Source organism: Macaca nemestrina, chromosome X, assembly GCF_043159975.1.
Source record: "Macaca nemestrina isolate mMacNem1 chromosome X, mMacNem.hap1, whole genome shotgun sequence".
NCBI classification, from domain to species: Eukaryota; Metazoa; Chordata; class Mammalia; order Primates; family Cercopithecidae; genus Macaca; species Macaca nemestrina.
In genome coordinates this window covers 62203690-62222111 of record NC_092145.1, presented here as the reverse complement: position 1 = coordinate 62222111, position 18422 = coordinate 62203690, and the positions used below count along the sequence as shown (strand labels likewise).

The window sequence follows — 18422 nt, the reverse complement described above, 5'->3', positions numbered from 1 at the left end:
TTCCTTACAAAATGCATAGAAATAACCACTCCAAATGATCATTGACCTTAATCTGAGAACAGAAACTATAAAACTATTAGAAAACTCAGGAGTAAACCTTTATGACTTCGCATTAAGCAAAGTTTTCTTAGATCTGACACTAAAAGTACAAGCAACAACAAAAACAATACATTATACCTCATCAACTTCAAAACTTTTGTACGTCAAAGGATATGATCAAGAAAGTGAAAAGACAAACCACAGAATGTGAGAAAATATTTGTAAATTGTATATCTTATAAGGGTCTTATATTTAGACCATAAAAAGAACTTGTAAAATCCAACAATAGTAATGCATAAGATATAATTTTTAAATGGGTAAAAAATACAAATAGGCATATATTTCCAAAGAATAAAAACAAATGACTAGTAAGTATATCAAAAAATATTTAACTTCATTAGCAGTTAGGGATATGCAAATCTAAATCACAATGAGATAGCACTTCTTACTCCTGAGATTGCTGTAATAAAAAAGACAAATAATAACCAATGCTGGTAAGTGCATAGGGAGATGGGAACATTCATGTATTTCTGATGTTTATGTAAAATAGTGCACCCAATTTGGAAAACAATTTGGCAGTTCCTCAAATGGTAAACAGAGTTGGCATGACCCAGCACACAGACTTTTACATAAATGTTAATAAAAGCATTGTTCACGATAGCCAAAAGACAAAAACAACCCAAATGTCCATGACCTGATGAATGGATAAATAAAAAGTAGCATATCCTTATAAAAGATAATCTTGGCCGGGCACGGTGGCTCAAGCCTGTAATCCCAGCACTTTGGGAGGCCGAGACGGGCGGATCACGAGGTCAGGAGATCGAGACCATGCTGGCTAACACGGTGAAACCCTGTCTCTACTAAAAAATACAAAAAACTAGCCGGGCGAGGTGGCGGGCTCCTGTAGTCCCAGCTACTCGGGAGGCTGAGGCAGGAGAATGGCGTAAGCCCGGGAGGTGGAGCTTGCAGTGAGCTGAGATCTGGCCACTGCACTTCAGCCTGGGCGACAGAGCAAGACTCCGTCTCAAAAAAAAAAAAAAAAAAAAAAAAAAAAAAAGATAATCTTGGGTAGTAAAAAAGAACTGAAGTACTGATACATAGTACAACATGAATGAAATTCAGAAACATTATGCTAAATACAACAGACCACTTACCTGACTGTCCGAATAAAGGACTGCATTTCTATTATATGTACAGTACAGGCAAATCTATTGAGACAGAAAGTAGATTAGAGATTGCTTAGGGCTCTGTGGTTTGACGGGAAATGGGCAGTGTCTGCTAATAGTTTCTTTTTGAAGTGATAAAGATGTCCAGAATTGAGATGGTTGCACAATACTGTGAATATGCTAAAAACCACTGAATATCTCATGTTAAATGGGTGAATTTTAACGTATAAACTATATCTCAAAAAAATTGTTAAAAAGGAATAATTATAAATTATATCATTTTCCAGTGAAAATGACTTTGCATCAATTTCCTCATCACAAATAGGCTAGAAGCTCGATGTTGAAACGATGATGTATTATTTTTTGTGAAATTTCAGGCTACCGGATAAATTGTTTTTCTGACGACCAGGAAATTAAATTTTGTTTGAAAGTAAAGTTATATGTGGGTTCACGTATTTTCATGCCTGAGATTATGGTTTAATACTATCTGAAATATATAAAACTCTATATTCCCAACTATTTCTCAAATATAATTGTGCAAAAATAAGAACATTTTAAACGTTAATCTCCTAGTGACACGTTTATTTTAAGTGAGCTCTAAATAAAGAAAGATAAATGGTTATCTAATGAAGAGCTATTAGTCTTACTATAACTTATTTTACATCCTATTTTTTGGTACTAAGAATGATAGGATAATGACAGTCACTGGACTCTATAAGAAATTGAATCTCTATTTTTAGTTTTTAAAATTACACACAAAAATTTGAATTGTCATTATCACTCAGCAAGCACACATGTTGGGAGAGAAGAAAAAGATAATGTTTTTTTTTTTTTTTTTTTCTTTTCTGGAGACCTAAGTGTGAAAACAAATTATACCAATCATTTATAAAGTTATTTGAAATTAACTAGTAGTTGCAATCCAAAGTTAAAAAAAAAAGTGATGATTATATGGACAGTTTCTTTCTCTAAAAAAACCCAAATTCTTCCTTCCTGCTCTGCTCTTAATACCATGCACCTAAACAAAAATCATTGTCATTTTTCTAGCTTTGTGAAGGTAGAAAATGTATGAGGCTAAATGTCTTAGAAAACCTTTGTATTATACTTTGTCCTTAGTTTCTGTAAATAAGTATGATATTCTTATGTTTTTAAATATTTCCACACATTATTTTCAAAATTATATTTTGAATTTGATAACTTTGTATTAAAAATATTTCAAGCAGTGAGTCCACAAAGAAGCATGTATTATTTGGCTCCAATACTATTTAATTTGATTAGAATATTTTTCTGGAAAAAATAATTCTGAATTGAATAAAGGAGGCAAAAATAATTTATAAAAAGTACAATTTCTCAGCAGTTGGAAACACTCATTGCTGTTTTTTATATTTGCATACAATAAAATTCACTCATGTTCTGTAGTTCTACCAGTTTTGACAAATGCATACAATCATGTATCCATCACCATTTTCATATAGAGAACACTTTCATTACTCCCAAAATTTCTTTGTGTTGCTCTGCTAGTCAACATTACCTGAATTCCCAGCTCCTGACAGTCACCTATATGTTTTTCATCCCTGTAAGCTTGCCATTTCCAGAATGTTATATAATAGGAACCATACACGATGTAGACTGTTGATTATGGCTTCTTTCATTTAGCAAAATTCATCTGAGATTCATCCATGTTGCTCTAAGAATCAATATGCTTGTTTGTATTGTTGAGTAGTATTTCAGTGTATGGCTATGACACAGTTCATTCTTTTACCAGCTGAAAGACAGTAAGGGTCATTTCTACATTTTGGTGATTATTAATAATGCTGTTTAACTTGCACATATAAATTTCTATGATAACATAAGTTTTCAAATATTCTGCATCAATATGCAGGACTGGGATTGCTGTTTTTTATCTGTTTTTGTTTTTCAAGTATATGTTTAGCTTTATAGGAAGTTGACAAACTGTTATCTAAATTCCCTGTGCCATTCTGTGTCAGCAGCAGCATTAATTGAAGATTCTAGATGTTTAGAATACTTACCAGCACTTGGTATTTTTAGTTTTTCTTTTAACCACTCAAATAGAAGAGTATCTCTTTGTATTTTAAATTTGCATTTCTTTAATATCTGACTGTGCTGAGCCTCTAATTATATGCTTATCTGACATATTCATATCTTCCTTGATAGTCTATACTATCAAGGAAGTCTATTTAAAAACTTTTGCCAGTTTTTAAATTGAGTTCTTTATTTTCTTATTGTTATTTTTTAGTTTTTAAAATTTCAACTATTATGTTTGATTCTGGGGGTATATGTGCATATTTGTTACCTGGGTATATTGTGTGATGCTGAGGTTTTGGGTATGAATAATCCCATCATATTCATAGTTGTTCAACCCTTTCTCCCCACTCTCTCCCTTCTAATACTCTTCAGTGTCTTTTGTTGCCGTCTTTATTTCCATGAGTACACAATGTTTAGCTTCCACTTATAAGGAAGAACATGTGATATTTGGCTTTCTGTTCCCGTGTTAATTTGCTTAGGATAATAGCCACCAGCTGCGTCCATGTTGCTGCAAATAACATAGTTTGTTCTTTTAAAGACTGCGTATATCCTATGATATACATGTGCTATATATAAGAAATCTAATCCACCATTGATGGACACCTAGGTTGACTCCATGTCTTTGCTATTGTGAATAGTACTGTGTCAACATGCAAGTGCATGTGTCTTTTTGGTAGAATAATTTGTTTTCTTTTGGAAATAATACCCAGTAATGAGAGTTTCCGGGTTGAATGGTAATTCTGTTTTGTGTTCTTTGAAAAATCTTCAAAATGCTCTCCACAAAGGCTGAATTAATTTATATTCTCACCAACAGTGTATAAAAATTCTCTTTTCTCCACAACCTGGTCAACATCTGTTGTTTTTTGGCTTTTTAATAATAGCTATTCTGACTGGTGTGAGATAGATTCTCCTTGTGGTTTTGATTTGCATTTATCTGGTGAAGAGTGATGAGGAATATTTTTTCATATGTTTGTTGACCCCTTGTATGTCTTCTTTTGAGAAGTGTCTGTTTATATTTTTTGCCCACTTTTGAATGAAGGCTTTTGTTTCTTGCATGTTGTTTGTTTAAGTTCTCTATAGATTCTAGATAGTAGACCTTTGCTGAATGTATATATACTTTGGGAATATTTTCTCCCATTCTATAGGTTGTCTGTTTGCCTGATTGATAGCTTATTTTGCTTTGCAGAAGCTCTTTAGTTTAATCAAGTCCCATTTGTCAATTTTTGTTTTTGTTGCAATTGCTTGTAAGGATTTAGTCATAAATTCTTTGCCAAGGCTGATGTCCAGAATGGTGTTTCATATGGTTCCTTCTAGAATTCTTACAGTTATTGGTCTCATATTTAAATCTTTAATTCATCCTAGGTTAATTTTTGTATATGGTGATAGGTAGGGTTCCAATTTCATTCTTCTACATGTGGCTAGACTGTCCCAGCACAATTTCTTGAATAGAAAGTGCTTTCCCCACTGCTTAATTTTGTCAACTTTGTCAAATATTAGATGGCTGTAGGTGTGCAACTTTATTTCTGGGTTCTCTGTTTCTGTTTCATCGGTCTATGTGTTTGCTTTTGTATGAGTACCGTCCTCTTTTTGTTACTGTAGCCTTATAGTACAGTTTGAAATCAGATAATGGAATGCCTCCAACTTTGTTCTTTTTGCTTAGGATTACTTTGGCTATTTGGCTTATTTCATGGTTCCATATAAATTTTAGAACAGTTTTTTTTTTTTCCAAATTCTGGAAAAATGACTTCGGTAGTTTGATAGGAAGAGGGTTGAATCTGTATTTTGCTTTGGGTAGTACGGTCATTTTTATGTTTATTCTTCTAATCCATGAGCATAGGATACTTTTGCATTTGTTTGTGTCATCTATGATTTCTTTTAGCAGCGTTTTGTAGTTCTTCTTGTACAAACCTCTTGCTGCCTTGGTTAGATGTATTCCTAGCTTTTTTTTTTTTTTTTTTTTGGCTATTGCAAATAAAATTCTATTCTTGATCCAGCACTCAGCTTTAATATTATTAATGTATAGAAATTCTACTACTTTTTGCACATTGATTTTGTATGCTGAAACTTTGCTGAATCTTTTGTGTTCCAGGAGCCTTTCAGTGTTCTTTAGGGTTTTCTACATATTGAATCCTACTGGCCATGAATAGAGATAGGTTATCATATTCTTTTCCTAATTAGATGTCTTTAATCCTTTATCTTTCCTGATTTCTCAGTCTAGCACTTCCAGTACTGTGTTGAATAGAAGTGCTGAAGGTGGACATCCTTGTCTTATTCTAGTTTTCAAAAGAATGCTTCTAGTTTTTGCTAGTTTAGTATGATGTTGGCTGTGGGTTTGTCATAGATGACTCTTATTACTTTAAGGTGTGTTCCTTCAGTGCCTAACATGTGAAAGTTTTTATCATGAAGAGATGCTGGATTTTATCAAAAGTCATTTCGGTGTCTATTGAGATGATCACATTTTTTAAAAAATTTACTTCTGTTTATGCATGAATCACATTTATTGATTTGCATATGTTGAACCAACCTTGCATCCCAAGAATGAAGCCTACTTGATCACAGTCATCACGGTTAATTAATGTTTTGAAGTGCTGTTGGATTCAGTTTCCTAGTATTTTTTTTTTTTTTGACAATTTTTGTGTCTTTGTTAATCAGAGATATTGGCCTATAATTTTCATTTTTGTTGTGTCTTTGCCAGGTTTTGGTATCAGGATGATGCTGGCCTCATAGAAGAAGTTAGGGAGAAGTCCCTACTACTCAAATTTTTTTAAAAATAGTTTCAGTAGCATTGGTAACATGTCTTTTTTAGATGTCTGGTACAATTTGGCTGTTAATCCATCTGGTCTGGGTTTTGTTTTTGGTTTGTTTGTTTGGTAGTTTTTAAAGTTACTGATTCAGTCTCAAAACTCAGCATTGATCTGTTCACAGTTTCAATCACTTCCTGATTCAATCTTGGGCGATTGTGTGCTTCCAGCAATTTCTCTATTTCCTCTCAATTTTCTATTTTGTGTGCACAGAGGTGTTTATATTTTCTGAGGATCTTCTGAATTCTTGTGGGATAAGTTGTAATGTCACCTTTGTCTATTGTGACAGTGCTTATTTGGATCTTCTGTTAATCTAGCTAGTAGCCTGTCAATCTTATTTATTTTTTCAATGGTTTGTATGATTTCAATTTTTTTAAAATTTATTGAGACTTGCTTTATGGCCAAGGATGTGGTCAACCTTAGTGATGCTCAATGTGCAGATGAGAAGAATGTATATTTTGTATATACACGTATATTGGGTAGAGTATTCTGTGCTTGTTTATTAAGTTCAACTGGTTAAGTGTCAAATTCAAGTTCAGAATTTCTTTGTTAGTTTTCTGTCTTGAAGATCTGCCTAATGCTGTCAGTGGGATGTTGATATCCCCCAGTATCATTGTGTGGCTTTCTAAGTCTTTTTGTAGACCAAGAAAAACTTGTTTTATAAGAAGAAAACCCTCCAAACTTGCTTTTGATTTTACTGTCTCATAGGTGGAAGGGACTTGCCTTGTCTGAGATGAGACTTTGGACTGTGGACTTTTAGGTTAATGCTAAAATGAGTTAAGACTTTGGGGAACTGCTGGGAAAGCATGATTGGTTTTGAAATGTGAGGACAAGAAATTTGGGAGGGGCAGGGGCAGAATGATATGGTTTGGCTCTGTGTTCCCACCAAATCTCATCTTGAATTGTATCTCCCATAATTCCCACATGTTATGGGAGGGACTCAGTTGGAGATCATTGAATCATGATGGCAGTTTTCCCCATACTGTTCTCACGGTAGTGAATAAGTCTTACAAGATCTGATGGTTTTATAAGGGGAAACCTCTTTTGGTTGGCCCTCATTCTCTCTTGCCTGCTTCAGTGTAAGACTTGCCTTTCACTTTTTGCCATGATTGTGAGGCCTCCCCAGCCATGTGGAACTGTAAGTTTATTAAATCTCTTTTTCTTTATAAATTACTGAGTCTTGGGTATGTCTTCATCAGCAGCATAAAAATGCACTATTACAATTATTTTCTGGGTTATTAAAAAACTTATTAAATTCAAATGAATTGAAAGCACATAGAATATGTTTATTTATGTTAATGGCATTAAAACATAAATAACAATAAACTATCTCAGAAAAATCACAATATTTGGAAATTAAACAGTATACTTTGATGAGACAATAATGAAATAAAAAAGTAAGAAAATATTTTAAATGGAATTATAATAAAATATAGCAAAATTTATGGGATGCAACTAACTAAAACTGTGTCCACAGTAAATATTAAAACTTTAAATAATTATATTAGTGATGAGGGGAAATCTGAAATTAATGTCCTAAGATTCTACATTAAGAAGCTGGAAAAATAAGTGCAAAATAAACCCAAAGCAAGAATAAAGAAATTATGAATTTCTCAGCAATAAAGAAAACAAATATTTAAGAAAATTAACAAGCCAAATGTTCATCTTTTGAAATATTTAATAAAATTGATATACCCTCAGCTAGACTGATCCAAAAAAAAAAAATACGAAAGCAAAAAATCACCATTATCAGTAATAAAAGTGCCTGCCATACCACAATTTATGTCCATGAAGAGTGGGGCAACTCAGATTGCTGATTCAAGCAAGTAGGTGCTCCAAATCTTGGATTTCTGCATGGAGGTGGAACGGAGAGGGCCTTGCTATACCACAATCTCAGGGGAGCATGCTGCAGCACCCATTAATGGCATTTGCAAGTCAGTTTCAGGTTGCCAGCTGGCCTTGAATGAAAGTCTCATCCCCCAGGAGAAAACACAGCTATAGCAGCTCTTCTCCTGCCCCAGGGCTTCAACAGGGGAGCGTACAATTCTGGTGCCTACTGCTGTGGGGCTTTCTACAATTCTGGCTATGGAAGCCCGTACCCGGCTCCAGAGCAGGTGTTCCAATCTCTGTCCTGAGACTAAAATACCTGCATGACCATGCTGCTAGGTCTCAAAGGAATGGCTGATTTTGTATGTGCCTGGATTAAAAACGGCATTCTGCTCTCAGTCCTTGGCCTGGGCAAATATCTGTAGTTTTTCCTGGTGTTTTTCCCTCACAGGTCTCCAAGCCTCTCCCCAAGTTAGCACCAGGACTTTAAAGAACAAAATATTCTCCCTCCTCTTGGGTTGCTCAGATCCCCAGTAGAAAGGTGAGTCACAGAGGGAGGCTCTCTGTCTCTCTCATGTACTGGGGCTTCACTTACTTTTATCAGCTGGATGCCATCACAAGGACTGTTTGCCCATGTCCCCCTCCCTGGCGCCTGGGGCACCCTTCACAGTACTGGTGGATTCTCATTTTTCTTCTTGAATTAAAGCTCACGAAGTTGATCATTATGCACTATTGTGCTATTTCCAAGTCATTGAGGCATGATAAAAGGATTCAATCAGTCATCTTGGAAAAAAAAAATCTATTGTTAGTTTACATCCTTTTTAAAATATACAGCTCCCTTGTCAGAAATGTGATTTGCCAATATTTTTACACAGTCTGTGGCTTGCCTTTTCATTCATTCACATTGCCTTTTGCAAAGTAAATATTTTTAATTACAAATAAGCTCAACTTAGCATATTTTTAAAAATAAATTGTGCTTTTAGTGTTGTAGTTAAGAATGCTACCTAACTCATAGTCACAAAGATTTTCTCCAATATTTTATAATAGAAGTTGTATAGTTTTACATTTTACATTTAGACTTTTGATTGAGTCCAAGTTAATTATTTTATAAGATTAAAGATGTGGGTCAAGTTTTAATTTTCTGTTTATAATCTATAATCATTCTATCGGCACTTGTTGAAAAGTCTATACTTTAGCCATTGAATTCAGACCTTCGTAGAAAATAACTTTGTATTTTTGTGGATCTATTTCTGGACTGATTATTCTATTTTTATTAATCATTTTGTATTTATTATTTTGCTAATATTACATTGTAATGATTAGGTACATGTTATAGTAAATCTTGAAATCAGATCATGTGAGTCCACAAGTAGGTTTTTTTTAATCAAAATTGGTTGGCTAATCTAATTCCTTTACCTTTCCCTATAAATTATAGCATCAGCTTGTTGATATCTACAAAAACAGAAAATCCATCTAGGATTTCCTTTTTATTTAGATTATGTTGAGTTTACAGATCAATTATGGGACCACTGACATGATAACAATATTGAGTATTCCAAGCTATGAACGTGGTATATCTCTCCATTTATTTAGATTTTCTTTATTTTTTATCATTTTTTTAAATTTTAAGCACACAGATACCACACACATTTTGTTACATGTATACCTAAATGTGTCTGTGAATAGATACAGTGTTGTTTATTTTCAATGGTATGTCTTTCATTTCTTTTTCTTGCTTTATTTCATTGGCTAGAACTTACAATATTATGTCAAATAGGAGTGGTGTCAACCTTTCTGTTTGTGATTTTTTGGGAAAAGTATTCGATATTTAACCTTTAAATATAATGTCAGCTGTTATCTTTTTGTAGAACCTGCATGTCAATTTGAAGATATTCCCCTGTTTCTAACTTGCTAAAATTGAATAGTTCTACTAATATAAATTTTGATCTAGTAGGTTGATAATATTGCTCAAGTCTTCTATGTGTTTACTGATTTTCTATTTTTTCCATCAAGTTCTAAGGAGTAGTGTAGTCTCCAATTATGACTGTGGATATATCTATTTCTCCTTTCATTTCTAGTTTATTTTGCTTCTTGTATTTTGAAGCACTGTTGTAAGGTGCATATACACAGGATTGATATGTCTTCTTGGAGAATTGATCTTTTTATTGTCATATAATGTATTTCTTTATACTGGATAGCATTTCTTGCTCTCAAGTAAACTTTATATAGATATAGTAACTCCATCTTTATTTTACTAAAATTTGTATAATATTTTTATTGATGTTTGATATCTATTGACATTTGAAGACTATACAGAAATTTCATAAAAAGAGTATTACAAACTATTATAGTTTACAGCTAAGTACTTGGATCTCTAGTTTATTATGTTGCTAACCTCTATTTTATGATGATTTCAGAAAATGAAGAGCACAGAAATTAATTATCTTTGAAATAATTTTGACTATATTTTATTCTTGAAACTAAGGCATATCTTAGAGTTCAATAAACTACATTTCCAAATGTATGTAATTTATTCTTAGCTATTTTTAGCTATAATTAATTCATTATATATTCTTATAATTTGTTTTCCAATTCATTTTGCTTTTATGTCCTCTCTCAGTGCTAGTTAGAAGCCATATTTCGGCTGACTTGCATGTATAGATGAATGATCATAGTTTCCTTGAGGGTCACAGATACAATAAAAAATACCTACATTTGGGATACTAGGCCAAAGGATCCCAGTTATGATAATGAGACCTCATCCACCCACTCCAAGTCATTTATACTTCCCTAAGAATTATTGACAAATTAAAAATACCAACTCTATAAATAATGGAAGTCTGTAATGCATTTGTATATAGGTTGTTACCTTTTTTTGTCACAATGTCATTTAAGTAGCTAATAAAAATACGCCTTTGAAATATAAATTTTATTATTTGTTTCCTCACCCCAACAGCTGCAGAAATAACTGTTCAACCAACTGTGGAAGAGGCCTCCGACAACTGCACTCAAGAGTGTCTCATCTATGGCCATTCTGATGCCTGCTGGATGCCAGCGTCTCTGAATGATTCCAGCTCTTCGCAAGCACAGGCCTCTGCTCTATGCCACAGCCCACCACTGTCACAGGCCTCTACTCACCACCACAGCCCACCAGTGACACAGACCATTGCTCTCTGCCACAGCCCTCCAGTGACACAGACCATCGCATTATGCCATAGCCCTCCACCAATACAGATCTCTGCTCTCCACCATAGTCCTCCTCTAGCGCAGGCTACTGCACTTCGCCACAGCCCACCATCAGCACAGGCCTCAGCCCTCTGCTACAGCCCTCCTTTAGCACAGGCTGCTGCAATCTGCCACGGCTCTCCTCTGCCCCAGGTTACTGCCCTCCATCGCAGCCAGGCCCAATCATCAGTCAGTTTGCAGCAAGGTTGGGTGCAAGGTGCTGATGGACTATGCTCTGTTGATCAGGGAGTGCAAGGTAGTGCAACATCTCAGTTTTACACCATGTCTGAGAGACTTCATCCCAGTGATGATTCAATTAAAGTCATTCCTTTGACAACCTTCACTCCACGCCAAAAGGCCAGACCCTCCAAAGGTGATTCTCCCATTATGGAAGAACATCCCTTGTAAAGCTAAAATAATTACTTCAAATTTTCAGAAAAGACATATGTAATCAAAATTTAAGATACAATTTCAATGAGTATTCTGATTATCAGATTTGTAAATAGCTATGTAAATAGAAACAGATACCAGAATAAGTCTAGAGCTAGACCCTTAGTCAAAAGTTAACCAAAAAATTGCAATTTGTTTAATTCAGAATGTGTATTTAAAAAGAAAAGGAATTTAACAATTTGCATCCCCTTGTACAGTAAGGCTTATCATGACGGAGCGTACTATTTCTGATGTACAGTATTTTTTGTTATTTTTATCATCGTGTGCAATATTACTGATTTTTTTCCATGCTGATTGTGTGGAACCAGTATGTAGCAAATGGAAAGCCTAGAAATATCTTATTTTCTAAGTTTACCTTTAGTTTATCTAAACTTTTGTTCAAATGATGGTAAAAGGTATACATATTCTAGCCTTTTTTTGGGCTTTCTGTTTGATTTTTGTTTGTTGTTTTCAGGTTTTATTTTGTTGTTGTTGTTGTTGTTAGTGAGTCTCCCCTCAAAATACACAGTAGGTAGTGTAAATACCACTTGTTGTGTGTCTCTCTCTCTCTGCTTTCACGTTTTCTACTTTATTCCAGTACTATATTGTTGATATAATTTGTATATACATTTTCAATAAGGAATATATATAAACTGTACAGATCTAGATCTACAACCTATTTCTCTACTCTTTAGTAGAGTTCGAGACACAGAAGTGCAATAACTGCCCAAATTAGGCAACTATTTGCTAAAAAGGGCCTCTTTTTACTTTAATAGTTTAGTGTAAAGTACATCAGAAATAAAACAGTATCTGCCATTTTAAGCCTGTAGCCCATTATTACTTGGATCTTTACTTCTGGGAATTTGTATGTAACAGCCTAGAAAATTAAAAGGAGGTGGATGCATTCAAAGCACGAGTCACTTACAATATTGACGGTAAACTACTATTTTGTGGAGAAACTCAGGAAGATTTAAATGTTGATTTGACAGCTCAATAGGCTGTTACCAAAGGGTGTTCAGTAAAAATAACAAATACATATAACTGTAGATAAAACCATATACTAAATCTATAAGACTAAGGGATTTTTGTTATTCTAGCTCAACTTACCGAAGAAAACCACTAATAACAACAAGACTATCAGGAAGGAACTTTTCAAGAAATGTAATTATAAATCTACATCAAACATAGAATTTTAAGGAAAAATGCAGAGGGAGAAATAAGGCACATGACTGCTTGTGCCTTATTCAACAAGAAATACCTGAAAAACACGCACAGAACAAAAACCATCAAAATCTCATATATGAAATAAAATATGTTCTTCTAAGCAAAGAAACAGTATTATTCATAGAAAACATTAGTTTTCTTCTCTCGTCTGTTCTTTATTTCCTTCTTTTATCTCTTAACTGGCCATTATCTTCTATGTGCACATTTTATAAATTTACAGAAACACCATCAACTTTATTTTCTTCCATAGCAAAACTGAGAAAGTACCTTGTTTCAGTGTAACACTAAACCAAGAGACAATTGATGTTTAACGGGGGTGGTCGGGGAGTGGGGGAGTCAATATCTCCCATTGATTAAATTAGACATAGATTTTTCTAACGTGTAACTTGATATTTAATTTATGATGAAACTGTGTGTAAATTTTGTAACATAAACTGTGGTAATTGCATAATTTCATTGGTGCGGTTTTCCACTGAGTGTTGAGAAAGCTTCTTTTCATGTGTCCAGCAGATTAAGTAGCGTTTTCAGAATATACATTATTCTCATCCATTGTAAAGCTCCTTAAATCATATTTTATTGGGTGTGCAGAATAACTTCTTAACTTTTAACTATCAGAGTTTGATTAGTAAAATTAATTAATTTATTTTATCCTTTGTGTTAATGTTCCAAGGGTTTTGGAGCCTACTGGCTTTCCAGGTGTACGTGAATCCTGAAGGACTGATGATATTTGGAAGTTTATTAAATTATTATCATACAAATGTGTTGATATTTTTGCTATTGTTGTTGATGTTGAAAATCTTAAACTTGGGGAAGATTAAGAAAAGAACCAATAGTGACAAAAGTCAGTGCTTCCAGTAGATTTTAGAACATATTTTTGCCTCAAATACCTGCAAAGATGATGTGAGTGAGATTTTTTTCTTGTATTTTAATTATTTTCACATTTTCTCTCTGCAGACCTTTAGTTTTCTTACGATCTATACACACACATACATGCACACACACACATACATGCACACACACACACAGATACACACATTTAAAGAATAAAAAGAAGAGGCTGAAAGATTATTAAATAGCTTGTCAGGCATCTTAATGGTTACTATCTATGTTAAAAAATATCAAATAGGACCCAAAGTTGGATATTTGGGATTTTTCTTCTGATGGTAGAATTTATTGAGTTACTAGGGAGGTTCTTAAATCCTCATATCTGGAAACTTGTGTTGTGAACTTTTGACACCTTTCCTATAGATATAGGAATGAACCAATACGCTTTTATTACCCTTTCTAACTCTGATTTTATAATCAGACTTAGACTGTGTTTAGAATATTAAATGACTGGGCACCCTCTTCTTGGTTTTTACCAGAGAGGCTTTGAATGGAAGCAGGCTGAGAGTAGCCAAAGAGGCAAGGGGTATGAGCCCAGTTATTCTCCCCTATGCCATCTCTTTCTAAGCTTCCACTAGGTCTGGCCTTGGAAACCTGTAACTTCTAGGGCTTCAGATCTGATGATACCTTTTTCATCACATTACAAGTTATTTCTGTGGCTGAATAGACAGTGGTATAGGTTGACACAGTACACAAGTGGCTATTGTGATGTATGAATATGTAGTCCTAGAACTGCAAAATGTCTTACTGAACCAACAATCAAAAAATGTTTGTTTTAAAAAGGATTTCGTTTGATTTGAAATTAAAACTTCAAACTGAATGACTTATATGAGAATAATACATTCAAAGTAGTTATTCTATTTTGTGTCCATATTCAATTAGATTGTGATTAATTTTCTAGCTATGGTATTACTATATCACACTTGTGAGTATGTATTCAAATACTAAGTATCTTATATGCTACGAGCATACACATTCTTTTCTTAAACTTTACCTTCGTTTTAGCTAATATTGTGCCAGTGTATTAAAAATTAGCTTTTACATATGGTATCTACAATGTAATAAATTTAGAGAGTAATTTTGTGTAGTCTTATTTAGTTACTTAACATTTTATTTTTGATTATGTAAATTTGGTTAGAAAATAATGATCATTAAATGGTTAGTGCTATTGTGTAATGGTAACAGTTACAAAGAGCCTCTGCCTTCCAAAACTAATATTTATCACACACGGTCATTAAATGGGAAAAAATTGACTAAACAAATCACAAATTGTTCAGTTCTGAAAATGTAATCATGTCACACACGTAAAAAAATCCTTTTCAATCCTGAGAAAATTAAGGGAGTTTTACTCACATGTATATTTCAACATTAGTTTTTTGTTTGTTTGTTTGTTTCTTTTTCATGGTATTACTGAAGGTGTGTATACTTCCTAATATACATTTACGAAAATCTACTTGTTTAGACTTTTATTTATACTCTTCTGATTTATATTTTTTATTATAGTTATTATTTCTTATCTTTCTTCTTTTATATTTTTTGAAACCAAATTTAGAGTTAGTTTAGGTAAACTTTTTATCATGATCATTAGTAACTATCTTGAATGTTTCCAACTGGCCCAGTTGGCCGGGAAAACATGAGAGCAAGAGAAGCTGAAATGTATTTCTACAAAAACCTTTCTATATTATGTGCCAATTACCACACCAGATCAATTTTATGCAGAGGCCTTAAAATATTCTTTCACAGTAGCTTTCTTACACTAACCATCATGTGCTTTTAGTAAATGTGATTTTTAAAAGCAGTGTAAGTTGACAACAGCAGCAGCAGTAACAAAAAATCTATTCAGAAAAATGTATGTGCACAAATAAAAAAAAATTGATGGCAATTGTTTAGTGATTGTAAGTGATACTTTTTAAAGAGTAAACTGTGTGAAATTTATACTATCCCTACTTAAAATATTAAGAATTTTATGAAATATGTATTTATGTTTGTATTGTGGGAAAATTCCTCCTCTGTGATATCATACAGCATCTGAAAATGAACAGTATCCTAAAGCAGTTCTAATCATGCTTTGGAAGTAAGAAGGTTGGCTACTGTATGGCCAAGGATGGCAGTATGTAATCCAGCAGCAAACTGGTATTAATCGTTCTATTTCAGGTTCTGTATTGCATGTTTTCTTATTAATATATATATTAATAAAAGTTATGAGAAATAAACATTCATTTCTACTGTGTGTGTTAATTCAAAACTCAAAGGATTCACTTTATTTTAAATAGATTTTCAAATGTGTATAGAGTAAAAGACCCTTTTTCGGTGGTACATTTCGGAGTTTGCATATTTTTGTTCACTCTGGTAGCTCCTTCAGTATGATTTCTGACTTGAACATAATTTCAATCACTTTTCAAAATGGCTGAACACTATTGTAGTGTTTATGAGCATTTATTTAGCATCTTTCAAGACAAAATTTAAGTGATATTTATTTATTCTAGATTAGATCTACTGCTTCACTTAATGTAAAAGTTACCTAAGGATTTCTCTGTACAACCATAGGAGATCCAGGTGAAAAATAAGTTCCTGGAGATGGTTGATAATATTTGCGGAACAAAATAACTTTACTCCTGGCTTTGTTTTCACTTTGGCAAAATGGAGATAATTCACCGAAACCTCTCAAACTGCATGGTGTCACTAAATATGTAATTGCATTTAGAATTTTATTAGCCCCAAAGTTTGATTAAGAATTACATACTCCACAGTCCAGTCCTTTTTGTATTATTTCTTTTCTCACTCATATATTTATTATTCTGATATGAATTTATTCATTTTCACCAAGGGTTAGCTGCTGAAGAAAGAAAAAAAGGAAAAGTAAATTTAAATCAAGCAACATTTTAACCTCCGGCAAAAAGGAGATTGGGGTTTTAGAAGAAGCACAATATATGTTTAGGTTAATTTGTGTTATTTCTCATCTTCACTTCAACCATTTGGGGAAAAAAAAAACTCACAACTTGCTGTGACTTATTTTGTGAAGTTGATTGGGAATCACCAAGTTATATATAGATACTATCATAATAACCTTGGTAAGAACTCTAGAAACTGAGAAAGTTAATATGATGAAAACATACTCTGAATAGGAGAAACAATGCCCTACTGAAAAGGAGTATTATAAATGTCTTCTATTTCAACAAATGGAAAAATACGTGAGCTAATATTTGGCTTGATTAAAAACACTGAAGTTATTGGTCTTATTGTCAGAACTGATCACACCGACTTATAAGATGTTGATGGAGTAATGACAATGGCTTCAAAAAAATAAATAAATAAATAAAACAAGGACAATCCCGATGCAGGCAATTCAGTTCAGAATTTTATTTCTGTACATTGGGTAACAAATTTAATATCCACTTCGAGTATCTGAGAATCAACAAATGCATGAAAACAACTGAAGTTTAATTTGTGCACTGGCTTAACTCCTTTCTTATCAGTTAAAGTATTCTAAAGTTAATTGGGGTAAAACAGAAGCAAAATATATAAATGAAGAAAATGAAAAAATGAAAGTAATTTGTCAGCAATTTAGTTCTGAAATCTGGTCATATGATGTTTTCTTAAGCTTTTCTGAACAGTTTTAGATTTACAGAAAAATTGTGACGATAATACAGAGTTCTCAAATACCTCACTCCTAGTTTTTCTTATTTTTAACATGGCATATTCGTTATAATTAATGAGCCAGTGTTCATACATTATTATCAACGCAAGTCCATAGTTTATTCAGATTGCCCTAATTTTTATTATTAAGGACATTAGTCCTTTTTTTGGTTCCAGAATTCCATCTAGGATTCCACATTACATTTATTTATTGTATCTTTTTAGGCTCCTCTGGACTGTGACACTTTCTTAGACTTTTCTTGTTGATAATGACCTCGACAGTTTGGAAGAATACTGGTCAGGTATTTTGTAGAATGTCCCTTACTGAGATTTTAATAATTTTTCTCATGTTTAGACTGGGCTTATGGGTTTTTGTGTGGAAGATTCCAGAGGTAATGTATTTTGTCTCATCACATGCTATCAGGAGTAAGTGACAGCACATTTTTAACATGTAAAAGTTAGCACTTGGAATCATTTTGCTTTATACTCAGGATTTACTCTTCACCACTGAAGCAGAGACCCACCTTTCCTCCCTATGTTTGAAGTCTAGGACAATTCAGGACATACTCCTTCCTCCGGTTCCCACCTATCACACAAATGACCACCTTCTCATTTTATTTTACCTTCTCAGTCTCTAATGAAACAATTGAGAATAAAATATTAATAGAAACATATTAAGTAAATGTGTTTCCCTTTCCAAATTTGCTAACTAGGAAATGAGTGTTGTGGTATGTCCCACTAGCAATGAAAATTTCAGAAATCACGGCGAACAGTGGAAGATCCAGAGAACCTATTGAAACCAAGGACAAATTAATCTGATAGGTCAATTTTTATTCTTGCTGTGCTGGTCACAAAATCAGATGAATTCTGACATGCCTTACTTTTTTTTAGCATTGTATAAAAATTACTGATTATGATGTGATAGATTGGTGCCTTGAAACTCAGGTTTATCTATTGGGGTATATTTGCTAGATATTGTTCAGGAAGAAATACTGTTGAAGATGTGTCTAATGAGAGAAAACTGTTGGCCTCTTCCTTAACTCTTTTTAAATTTTACACCTAAACCAATTGGCTCTTTGACACCACATATTTGGAAGGAAGTGATTTTTCATAAACTAAAAGAAAAAAGTTGTGATGTTCAGTTTAT

At 33.3% G+C, this 18422-nt stretch overlaps 1 protein-coding gene across 4 annotated transcripts in view; it reads left to right on the top strand.

Moving 5' to 3' along the window:
* The window catches only part of LOC105487992 (protocadherin 11 X-linked), a 789315-nt gene extending 773463 nt beyond the window's left edge, over positions 1-15852 (top strand). For all 4 annotated transcript variants that reach the window (XM_011751645.2, XM_011751644.2, XM_011751643.2 and 1 more), the window contains one exon: positions 10833-15852. In XM_011751645.2, coding sequence (XP_011749947.2) covers positions 10833-11509 — 677 coding nt within the window. In that variant the 3' untranslated portion in view covers positions 11510-15852. The remainder of the gene's footprint in view (positions 1-10832) is intronic.
* Positions 15853-18422: the final 2570 nt, after the last annotated feature.